Consider the following 12,542-nt stretch of genomic DNA (forward strand, 5'->3'; position numbering starts at 1 on the left):
AACCTAGATTCACCTAACATAACAAGAAAAATTGGGATGTACGCTATTTTTATTTTTATACTGAATTAATTAAGCAAAGAAAAAAAAAGAGAGTAGCAACTAGCAAACATCTGAGTCTGATTCTTCATAATTCATATCCTTCCACCCACTAGCACGACTGCACAACCCTATAAATATTATCACACCTATTAATAAACACACACATACGCTCACACAAAAATCAATTACATTATAAAACAACATTGTTGAGAATTTTGCAGAAAACAGTTGTATAGCAACAACAACACAAGCACAAAAGAAAACAGAGAAGAGAAAAGAAGAAGGAATAATAATAATAAAAAGAAAAAGTAACAAAAAAGAAGAGGTATGGGTAGAGGGAAGGTGGAGCTGAAGAGGATTGAGAACAAGATAAACAGGCAAGTGACGTTTGCAAAGAGAAGAAACGGTTTGCTGAAGAAGGCTTATGAGCTTTCTATCCTCTGTGATGCCGAAGTTGCTCTCATTATCTTCTCCAACCGTGGCAAGCTCTATGAGTTCTGCAGCACTTCTAGGTATTCTTTTCTCTTTCTCTTTCTTTTCTTGTTTGAATCTCTGTGCTTTTCGTTGTTGCTGTTCATCAAGTTTCCATCTTGCAAGTCTTGATTTTTTTTTTGTTTGGTCTTTGATCTGATTTTTGGGTTGCTTTGCCTGTGATCTACTTTTTTGGTTCCCATCAACGGCATCCAGAATCTATTTTTCGCTTTGGAGCTTAACTCACAATCAATTAAACATAATTAATATCTTGCTTCCAGCTTCCACCTTTCTTTTTATTCATAGGGCTTCATGAATTATACTGTGGTTTGGTTTCTACTTCCCTTTCTAAGAAGAAAATAAAAATAAGTTTGTTTGCGTTTTGATTTTTTTTCAATATTTTTATTTTTAAAATTTTATGAAAAAAATAATAAATTCATTTTTTTGTTTTACTTCTTGTTTTTTTTTTAAATTCCGAAAAAAAAATAAAAAATATAAATCAAACGTATTTTTTGTTTGTGTGCTTTGATTTTTTATGTATTTTTTATATTATTTATTTATTTATATATTTAAAATAATTAAAAAACGGTCTCATTTAGTAGACCAGATTGTCCTCCTTCAAAATTCCAAACTCGATTTAATTAGTTTCGACGGTTTTTCCTTAAGCAATTTTCTTCTGTCAATGTTTAATGAAAATTGGTTTGACTTTGAAGAAATGAATTAACTTAGCAATGGTTACGCAAAATAATTTGTTGTTCTTCTTCTTCTAACAAAAAGAATCTTAGCAGCTGAGAGAAATGGTTTAAAAAGAGATGGGAAGAGGGGAGATCAGAGATCTCATGTGCTCTCTCGGTTTTGCAAAATCCAAATTCTTGGAAGCTTTTGGTGTGTCTTCCAAATCTTATACTGTAGCACTTATAAGTCATACCAATCCATCACCTCATTAAAAAGATAGGTTAATTAATTAATAAGCTATCAATCATTCTTTCTAAGATCGTCAGAGTTTTAACGTTTAGTGTGCCTATGTTATAGCAATAATATTTAAACCTTATATTCCTTTCCTCGGACAGCTTTTTCAAAACCATTAATTGTTTGATTGTTTTTATTTTTAAAAATGTTTTTCTTTTCAGATATTTCGGTATTATCAAAAATAATTTTTGAATATCTGAAAATATTAAAGAATTTGACCGTAAAAAGAATCTAGTTATTACTGATGTGCATTTATTTATTTATTTATTTTTCCATTCAAATTCGAATATGAAACATTTGGTCCTCTCGTTACCTCTTTTCTAATTAGTTATGTATGTTTCTTCCACTGGGACAAAAGGAAAGAAATTAAAAAGAAATGTGCATGATTAGATTAATGTAATAATGGATGGACCTAAACACTGAGAAGAAATGCAACAATTCTGCTTAGAGATTAGATAACATAACTAATTTTCTGATAGATACACACTATAATGTCAGAAGTCAGAACTCATCAGAAAACATATCAATAAATTTGTATTCAATGAAAAGATGAAACTTAAAGTACGATGACATGTTTTGCTGTTTTATGTAATGTGATTTGATATAGTATTTTAATATTTTATTTTTGTGTGTATTATAATTTTAAAAATACAAGAAAATATGATTATTAGATTATATATATATTAACTATGTTAGGAGTATACAAAACTAGTTACTAGAAATAATTATTAGTGTAAAATTTATATTAAAATACAAAATACATATTAAAAAGTAAATTATATATATATATATATATATATATATATATATATATTTGTAGTAATTGATTTTGTGAATGATTTTTAGTATGTATATGATACTTTTGTATATTTATTGATGTTTAAATTTTTATGAAGTTTGATAAATTTAATTATCATGATAATATAATATTATTTAATAATTGAATTGACAAAATTTATTGAATGTAAACAAATTTCTTTTTAACTGTGTAGGTATAAAATATAGATATTTTGCTGAGTTGTCGTGTTCGCATATCAGATACATTTTAGACACGACATTCAATCGACGAGCGTATTTTTTGTGTCAAATTATGTTTTAGTAGAAAATAAAAAATTCTTCTCTAAACATATTTTGACACATATAAATAATATCACGTGTCAGCGTGTCCAGTGTTATTGTTAATATATTTTTAAAATAAATTTAAAAATAATATATATTAAAATAAAAAATATTTTAAAATATTTTATATAATTAAAAAATATTAAATATAATTAAAAAATTAATTTATATTTAAATATTAACAAAATATTAAATATTATTACAATTTATTTAAAAAATATTTTATATTTTATATATATTTCATGTTTATATATTTTATAAGAATTTAAAAGTATACCTGTATATATTGTATCATATCAAACATGATAGTGGTGTATATATGTAATCACTCAACCCAACGTGTTTATTATCTTGTCACTTAACTAGAATATTTACTGTTAAAATAGGTTTTTATCTCTCCTACAGTGAAATTTTATCGTTGTATCTTTTATGTTAGATCAGCATTTTAATTTCCAAGATAATTAGCGTTTAGATTCTGTAGAGCTAAAGAGTTATAGAAATATTGGGGACAAAGTTTATAAAAAAGGTTGGCCTTTTGTATTATATTTGGTAATAGCTTTGAATAATGATAAAATTTATATAAGATTTATATTCTATTTTTTTGTCACTATTATCTTTATTCATTAAGAATATAAAAGTTATAAAATAATATAGATAAGTTTTGTTTTTATTTTTCATTCTAAATAATATATTTGAGATCATTTATTTTATTTTTTGAATTAGATGACTCATTTTTGTTCTTGAGCAAATTTCTCTCTCATAATCAATAGTATAGCAATGAATAAATAGTTAAATGTCACTCTTGACAGTATAATGACTAGTTGATATAAACATCTATTAATTATTGTCAATATAATATTTAAAGTTAATTTATGTGACTTAATATTGTTTATCAATTTTGATTTAATTAAGTTTTATGAATCAATTTCGAACACTATATTGAAGCAATTAAAATATGACGACATCAAGTAATCGTTACAGTACAGTAATATTTAATAGTTGATATTAATATATATTACACTAGGGGATATAAAAATACAAGTTTGGCCAAGGATTTACACGAATAATAGTTCTGAAAGTAAGAGATTTAATTAATTTTTTTAATGACCAAAATAACCTATATAGATCCTGATGAAAGAAAATTCTTCTGCCTTATTGATGTGAAACAACATCAGCATTGTTCTTGAACACCATGGATTTGCCCCAAAACGTGTCTCACAAAGAGGGATAAAGTGGTTAGAGCAGTAGAGCTAGATAGTAGAGAATAGAGACTATGCTTTTTTAGTCATGGATTCTATGCGTGAAGTATAGGCCTTTACTGGTAGTAGTAGTAGTAGTAGCAGCAGCTATTAAAGCCTATCTCACAAAGAGACAAGAGATCAGAGGGCAAATTAACACACAAAACTCTGAGACAAATTTAATTTTTTGCCTTTGATTAAAACCTTAAAATTGCAGGATTAATGATACTTATGTGCATGCAGACATATGTGTTTGTGAATATTAAAGGGTAACATGAAATTTGTTATCTCTTCAATAACAAGATATCTTAGGTTTCTGAAAAAATTTGTAGTAATTTTATAAGTTTTGGTCCAAATTTTTTTGACAAATTTGTAAAAGTTTTTAGATGAAAAAAATATTTATAAGTCGGAAAATTTTATAATGTTTAAAATATTGGTGTCTAATTTGCATAAAAGGTGTGAGCTAGCGGTAATAATAGACTCCATCTTTTATTTTTTATTTTTGTATCAAATAATTCAAAAATTAGACATTGTAAAAATCAGCTTATAAATTATTTAAGAATTACACTATCAAACCTATAAATCACGGGTGTGGAATGAAATGTATGACTAAGGATTCACTTTTATATAGAAATAATATCACTGAAGTTTTACATATTTATAAATTTATTGTTATAATTTTTTAATTATTTAAATTTTTTTTCTTAAATATCTATAAATTTATCACAAAATTTTTTTTGGACAGACTTGATTTTTTTCTTAAAAATTTTCAAACGATATATTTATTCTATTACTATTTATTTTATTTTTCTATTTTTTCCTCAAAATTTCAACTTACCATCGGATTATTAGTGGGTATGATTTTGATTTGAAGTACCCAATCACATGAGAGAGAGATAGATGTATAATTTGGTTTTTTTTAAGAAAATAATATTTCTACCACTTTTGTTATACAATTTTTTTTATGGCATAAACCACAACTTAAATCTTTTATATTTTCTAAAATATGTGCTAGAGAGGAGAAGTGTAAATAAAGATGATGTATATAATATTTCTCTTTATTTTTTGTTTTTCGTTTCTGAACCATTATCCTTGTAATTTGTTTAGTGTTTTAAGGATATCATCACCTCTTCTCTTACTGGAAAAGACTATTAATCTCTCTTGTAGGGTAATTAGAGTTAACTCCCTACTCTTATTGTCATAAAAGTAAAACTCAAAATTTTTCTACTTTTTTTTATATATTTTTTTATTTTTTTAAGACGGTTGTGTGTGGCTGCCAGTGTAGTTAACACCTTGTAATCTTGTATAGTAAAATCATAAATTGAAGCAACATTTGACTTCAGTAAACTAGACAACTAGAGAACACCACTGATCTCACTTGAACCTACCCCATTTGATAGAGTGATCATGCATGTTGTCCTTTTTTTTTTTTTTCTATGCGACAGCAATTAGGTTTGAAATTAATATTGAAGGATAGAGAATACACTAATCTATTTTTCACATTAGCTGAACTCTATTTTTTATTTAGAAAAATATAAGTAATAATAATTAAATTCTATACTCTTTTATCATAAAAATTTTAACATCATATTATGAAACATCTTTTTTAAAAATTTGATGTGTTAGATAAAGATATATAAACAATAATATATCTAACAATATATACTAACTAAACTTCTCGTAGAATGTGCATATTGTCTCTAACTGCATATTTTCAAGAAAAATTGTGGCATGTAATTAGTATTCTGGAAGGTACAGTTGACATTTATCTTATGGTCGTAATTATTTTATATGGAAATTACATTAATATTTAGGACTACATTGATCAGCTAGGTGACTGCTGATATAGATTCAGAAATGAGCCTCCAGTCCTGTATTATTATCATAGAATAATGTCTACATTCTCATTAATTTCTTCCATAGATAATACTTGGAAATAAAGGAAGATCTCAACATAATACAAGAGTAACGAAGCATTTTTCTAATAACCAGGCATTTTCAAAAAACCTTGTTATAGATTTTCTTGTTTTACAACAGTAACCAAGCTTTTTTCCTAATAAGTGGTACAGATTAATGGATCAATTAATCAAATGATGTTGGCATGATGTTGTTATTCATTTACATAAATAAACCATTATGTTGATAAGATTGTAGAAGTATTATTTATGTTTTTTGAAAGAGAAGTTGCTGGAAGTTTGAATGTAAAGTTGATAATATTTTCACAATACTATTAGTAAATGAAGAGTGATAATTTTTTTCAAAACATAATTAAAATTAAAATTTTTGTAATGGTATGAAAAGGTTGTACATTGAAGATTTAAGAACAAACTCTCTTTTTAGCTTTAACAATTAGAAAAAGAAATATAAATTATATTTTACTTCTATTTTCTTAGAAAGACATAAAAAATATTAAAATAAAAGTTGAAAAAAAAAATCAGTTGATCTGTGATAGTTGGAAACTTGGAATCAATAGTATTACATGAACAATTTAAAAAGACAATTGCAAAATTAAAAAAAAAAAGGCGTATATTTGTATTTATACTCCAACCATACAATTTTTCATACCTAATTAAGGTAGTATGGGTAATAGAAAGTTATGGTTAGGTCATGGAATGTAGACACACTAATAGAAATATTTATGGAGATATTGACTCCATGACAAGAAAAAGTTTTAATATTATGTGCTTGCAAGAAATGAGATGGGTGGAGAGAGAGTTGTGTATTTTCAGATTTTATTAGTTTTAATGTAGAGAAAATCTAAAGAATAAAAATGCGTCAAAAGAATGGATAATTGGATTATCACTATAAAATTTGTGGTAAAAAGATCTGAAGGTGTTTTTCGTATAATTAGCACATATGCACTATAAATAGTTTTAGAAAACACTGTTTTTGGGAGGAACTAGAAAATTTAATCCAAGGCACATCATTGGGTGATAAGAAATTTTTAGGTGGATATTTAAACGACCATATCAAAAAGGATGTGAATGAATATGAAAAAAAATATGTAGAGGCCATGATTTTGGGGTTGACAAAACTGAGGTTAAGACCTTTTTGAGTTTTTCTTCAATTTTTGATATTCTTATTGCAAATAAGTCCTTTAGCAAGAGAGAAGAACACCTTATAATAACATACAAGGATGATAAGACAAGCTTTTAAATAAATTTTCTTTTGTTGTGGTGAGTTGACAAAAAAATTTACACTAATAATAATAAAATTATTTTTTGAGAGAGTTTAGTAACACAATATGTTCGTTAGTCGGCTTCTGAACAGGTCGGGTGGACAGAAGATGCAAAGGTGGATAGATGAGGGTGTCTTGGTCCTGGATGCACTGATCGAGGGTTTGCCGAGCTGGCGAGCACTTGAGTTGGTGAACGGACGAGGGGGGGTGCCACCTGCAAAGACACTCCGACGCTCAAGTCAGAAATCGCACAAGCAGGGGGAGTGATGTAGAAAGTGACGTACCTCGGGGGAAGAGCCAATCTTCCCCTTATATACATGTCAGTAGTGGGCCCCTTACGTGGCAGGCCCATATTCTCAAGGACGCTGTCCTGCAGCACGTGTGCGGTCCGTACAGGAAGTGTGTCCGGGTCGGTTGTAGGGCGCGTGCCCGGGTCGGGTGTTACATGGGTCGGGTCGGCCCAAAGCTGGTTCTGGGCCGGGCCGTAACAGTGCCCCCACGCGCCAATGGTGGTCGTGGGAGCTACCAATGGCGTGTCGTCTCGTATCTCGTCTAGTCGGTTGCTCGTGGGGAGGACGTGCCCCCAAGGCGCGTCTCTTGGTTGTTCAAACAACCGTTTCATCGCCTCGTTTCCTGCGCCGGGCATTGAATGCTCATAATGGGGTGAAAAACCCCGTTTGAAAAGACCATTTTGCCCCCAGGCGTTTCGCGCTCTGGAGGCAGCTTTTAAACGAGCGGTTTTGGTGTTTCTTCATTTTATGTACTTTCTCCGCACCCTCTATTCTCCCTTCTCCCTCCTTGCTACAAGGCTTCGCTGTGGTGCCTCCGTTCGGGTTTCTTGCATTTTACCAGATTCAATCCCATCTTCCTCTCATCAATTCAGGTAATTTTTCTGATCATCCTCCCTTTTATGCATTACTTCTGCATGCTTGTTATTTGGTTCTTTTGATGTTACTGCATAGCCTTAGTTGCGAGTAGACGTGTTAGGGGGGAAAGTACCATTCTAGGGTAGGCTTTTTCTCGTTCCTTTAGTCTTTTAGTCTTGTTTGTCGTTAGTCGGGAAGTCGTGGGGGGTGGTGTTTGTTTTCGGCCTGAGTAACCGATCTCTTAGACTAACTGGATGGTACCCCCATGTAGATATGGCCCGCACGGTCTCCCGAGCATCCGTTAACCCGGCGGCTTACGACCAGTATGCTTGGGTCGTCTCAGATGTAAGGGATTCACCCAACCAAATGAGCGAAGAGGAGCTCACCGAGTTCCGACAAGTCGGGTACTTGTGTGGCGGGACTGACGAGGAGGCCAATTATGACGCCTTCGTCCCGGCTGCTCATGAGCGGTTGTATGAAATCAACTTCCAACCCCGCCAGGTCGCCGACTGGATTTGGTTCTACAAGGCCATGTTCACTCAAGTCGGAGTTCGTATTCCGTTCTCAGCCTTTCAGATGGCGCTCTTAAACCGAATTTCTGTGTCACCGTCGCAGTTGCATCCGAACAGTTGGGCTTCGATCCGCTGTTTCGAGATGGTTTGTGAATATCTCGACCTGCCGGTCTCCGTAGATGTCTTCCTCTTTTTCTTCACCCTTACAAACCCTACCAAGCAGGGAAAACATAGGAAAGGGTTCATGTCCTTCCGGGCTGCTCAGGGTCGGAAGATTTTCGGCTTGTTCGAAGATTCTTACCATGGGTTTAAGGACAAGTATTTTAAGGTCCGTCCGGCCAAAGGTCGTCACCCCTTTTGGTTGTCCCTGGAAGGGGTACGGCTCATCCCGACTTATTGGAGCTTCGGGGCAGGAGCCAATAGTTTTATTAAGGTAATTTATAAAAACATGTCGGTAGAAGATCAGCAGATTGCCGAGGTGCTAAACGCAGTTTTTGGGAAGAATCCAGTAAACCCCCACCTCCTCATGGGTGATCGGGATTCCGGTCGTAATTACATTTGTGAGAAGCTTTTTACTTTACCCTTTATTCTTTTTCCTTCTTGTTGGTATTATGTGACGACTAACCGACCTTCCGTGTTTTCCTGCAGTGGATATGTCTGCGTCCGTGACGGGTCTTCCCGACTTGTTCCAGACTTTCCTCGGCGGCGGTGATGAGGAGAGTGACGAGCAACCGGCCCCCGAGGGACCTGATGCTCCGGAGGACAAAGACGTTCCCGAGCAGAAAGCCGCAACCGATGGGATCGGTACCTCGTCTCAGGGTGCCGCGGTCGAGAGTGGTAAGGCCGTCCATGCCTCCCCTGTCCACGAGGTGGTAGGAACTGATGGTTCTGTTCCTGGCCCGGACGTTGAGGTGGAAGAGGTCCCCAACCCAAGAAAAAGAAAGAAGGCTTCCACGGCGTCGTCTAGCCCTGAGGGAGCCCTTACTGTTATGGAGAGGAATTTTAATGCAAGCGACTTCATAGATTCCCAGTTGATCCCTGGTACCAAGGAGTACTTCCAGGAGTCTTCTCTTGCCGCGCAGGCGAGGTGGATGTACCGTACCCTTTTGCGCGGTGCCGTGATAGCCCGGAAGGCCGAGTTTGAGCTAACCGGGATGGAGTCCCTCCGCCGAAGGTTGGAATCTGCTGGGAGAGCAAATAATGAACTAAAAGGTGAAGTTGAAACTCTCCGGCAGCAATTGACTCAATCTTCGGAAAAACTGGATGCTGCCGAGAAGAAGGCCACCACTGCCGAGCAGAAAGCTACTGCCGCCGAACAGAAGGCAACGGATGCCGAGAAGAAGCTGAAAGAGTCGGTCGCGACGGTTGAACGTTTAACCGAGCGTGAAATGGCTCTGGAGGGTCAGGTCGGCGAGGCGCAAAAGCGCGTGGCCGAAGTTGAGAAAGAGAAGCAGGCCGTGGAGGCCGAACTGTCGACATGGAAGGCTAAGTACAAGGACGTCGTCAAACAGGGCAGGGGCGCGATCCTGGCTACCGAGGAAGCCCTTAAAGCACAAGTCAAAATTATTGCCCCTGAGTTCGATACGTCGGCGATTGGTGTCCGCAAGGTCATCCATGACGGCAAGGTTTTTGATGCCTCCACGAAATGACCCTTCAGTTCCTGTTTAGCCGCTTTCTTTTGACTTGTAGACTATTTTAGTCTTTGCCGTTTTTGGCTTTTGTGAACTATTTGATGTTAGCCGTTTTACTTTTGGCTCGTGAACAATGACCTTTTTGGTCGTTTGCCCGTGTTGTCGATATAAATCTTACTTATCTGAGTGCGTTATCATTTTTAACCGTTTTGGTTTATATTTGTCGTTTTCCGGCATGCTCGCGTTATCGTTCCTATTAACCGTTTTTGGTTTGAAGTCGCTTAGACCGGCGGCCCGTGACCTTTCGTGTAGTTGTTTGTTACAACGGTGTTTGACGGCTTCCCGGGGTGATCAGTCCCGGGTCGCACGTCGTTGTCAGTCGCGACAAGGTGATTTATCTGAAAAAACGGAGGTAAAATAGAATGGAGAATTTGCACAAGTGTATCTTATTCGGTATCCACATAAAAGACTTGCAAGTTACTATGAAGTTCAAACGACAAATTAACTACTTAGCTAGATTAGTCGGCAGGTCGCTCCGTCCTCTAGGAGTAGAATCTTCTAAGGTTGTCCGCATTCCAAGTTCTCGGGACTTCCTTGCCGTCGAGCCTTTCTAGTTTGAATGCTCCTTTTCCCATCACTTTCTTGACTCTATATGGGCCTTCCCAGTTAGCCGCCAGCTTGCCTTCTCCGGGGGTCGGCAGGCCGATATCATTTCGCCTCAGGACGAGGTCGTTTGGCTCGAATTCCCTTTTGAGCACTTTGGTGTTGTAGCGGAGCGCAACTCTTTGTTTTAGCGCCGTTTCTGTCAAGTGGGCCATTTCTCGGGCTTCTTCTATCAGGTCCTTTTCTACGGCTTCCTCCACCCCTTTCAAAAGAAGTCGTGGACTCGGTTCTCCGATTTCTACGGGTATTACCGCGTCCACCCCGTACGTTAACCGGAAAGGGGTTTCCTTGGTGGAGGACTGCTCGGTCGTTCGGTAAGACCAGAGAACTGATGCCAGCTCGTCGGCCCAAGCACCCTTTTTGTTGTCCAACCTCTTCTTTAGCCCTGAAAGGATAACCTTGTTGGCGGACTCCACTTGTCCGTTCGTCCGAGGGTGTTCTACCGAAGAGAACTTTTGCCTTATACCTAGGCCGTTGAGAAATTCTGTGAACTTTTTGTCGGAAAATTGTGTGCCGTTGTCCGAGATGACGACTTCTGGTATCCCGAACCGTGTTATCACCTGCCTCCACATGAATTTTCTGCAATTGGCAGAGGATATGCTAGCCAATGGTTCGGCTTCTATCCATTTGGTATAGTAATCAATTGCCACTATGAGATATTTGACCTGCCCAGGGCCGACGGGAAAGGGCCCCAAGAGATCGATTCCCCACTGTGCGAACGGCCGGGAAGTCGTCAGCAAGCTCAACTCGTTTGCCGGTGCCTTGGCAAAGTTGGCGTTCTGTTGGCACTTTATGCACTTTTTGACAAACTCTTTGGAATCTGCCATCATCGACGGCCAGTAGTACCCAGCTCGGATCAACTTTCTTGCTAGGGCTTTTCCTCCGATGTGGTGCCCACAGCAGCCCTCGTGGACTTCCCTGAGGACGTAGTCCGTTTGGTCGGGGTGCAGGCACTTCAGTAGGGGTTGGCTGAGCCCCTTTCTGAATAGCTGTCCTTGGATGACGGCGTATTTGGCCGCTTTCCTCCTTAATTTCACCGCTTCCTTTTCGTCAGCAGGGACTTGGCCGTGTTCTAGGTAGTTTGTGATGGGGTCTAGCCATGAAGAACTTAGGGTTGTTGTGTGTAGTACAATTGCAGGTTCCCTTGTCATGCCTTGGATGAGAGACCGGTTTCCCTCCCCTGGCTTCGTGCTGGCTAACTTTGATAGGAGGTCTGCTCGTGTGTTCCTTTCTCTGGGTACATGCTGGACCGTGAGCTCGTCGAACTTTTGGCTCAAGCTCTTGACCTTTTCCAAGTACTTCTGCAACAAGGGGTCCTTGGCTTGGTAGCTGCCGTTTACTTGGGAAGTGACGACTTGGGAATCGCTGCATACTTCCAGCCTTTTTGCGCCGACCTCTGCTGCTAGGGTCAAGCCTCCTATGAGGGCTTCGTATTCTGCTTGGTTGTTCGAGATGGGAAACTCGAATCTGACCGACTGTTCGTATACGACCCCGTTCGGACTTTCTAGGATGATCCCGGCTCCTCCGAAGGTCTGGTTGGAGGCTCCGTCTACATGGAGCTTCCACCGTGTACCCATGTCTTCGCCTGGGTCTCCTGTTATTTCAACCAAAAAATCCGCCATGGCCTGCGCCTTGATGGCTTGCCGGGGCTCGTACCGTATGTCATATTGGGAGAGTTCGATGGACCAAGTCATCATTCTTCCCGCCAGGTCGGGTTTTTGGAGAACTTGCCGGATCCCTTGGTCCGTTCTGACGACCACTTGGTGACTCTGGAAGTACTGTTTTAATCTCCTCGAGGAAGTCAGGAGTGCTAAGGCTAGCTTTTCCAATTTGCTATATCTTAACTCTGCTCCTTG

At 37.0% G+C, this 12,542-nt stretch overlaps 1 protein-coding gene across 1 annotated transcript in view; it reads left to right on the plus strand.

Moving 5' to 3' along the window:
- Positions 1-285: 285 nt before the first annotated feature.
- LOC130979829 (agamous-like MADS-box protein MADS2) overlaps positions 286-12,542 on the plus strand; it is a 28,985-nt gene continuing 16,728 nt past the window's right edge. Inside the window, exon 1 of the mRNA XM_057903375.1 lies at positions 286-551. Coding sequence (XP_057759358.1) covers positions 367-551 — 185 coding nt within the window. The 5' untranslated portion in view covers positions 286-366. The remainder of the gene's footprint in view (positions 552-12,542) is intronic.

This window comes from Arachis stenosperma, chromosome 5 (genome assembly GCF_014773155.1).
Source record: "Arachis stenosperma cultivar V10309 chromosome 5, arast.V10309.gnm1.PFL2, whole genome shotgun sequence".
Taxonomy (NCBI): domain Eukaryota; kingdom Viridiplantae; phylum Streptophyta; class Magnoliopsida; order Fabales; family Fabaceae; genus Arachis; species Arachis stenosperma.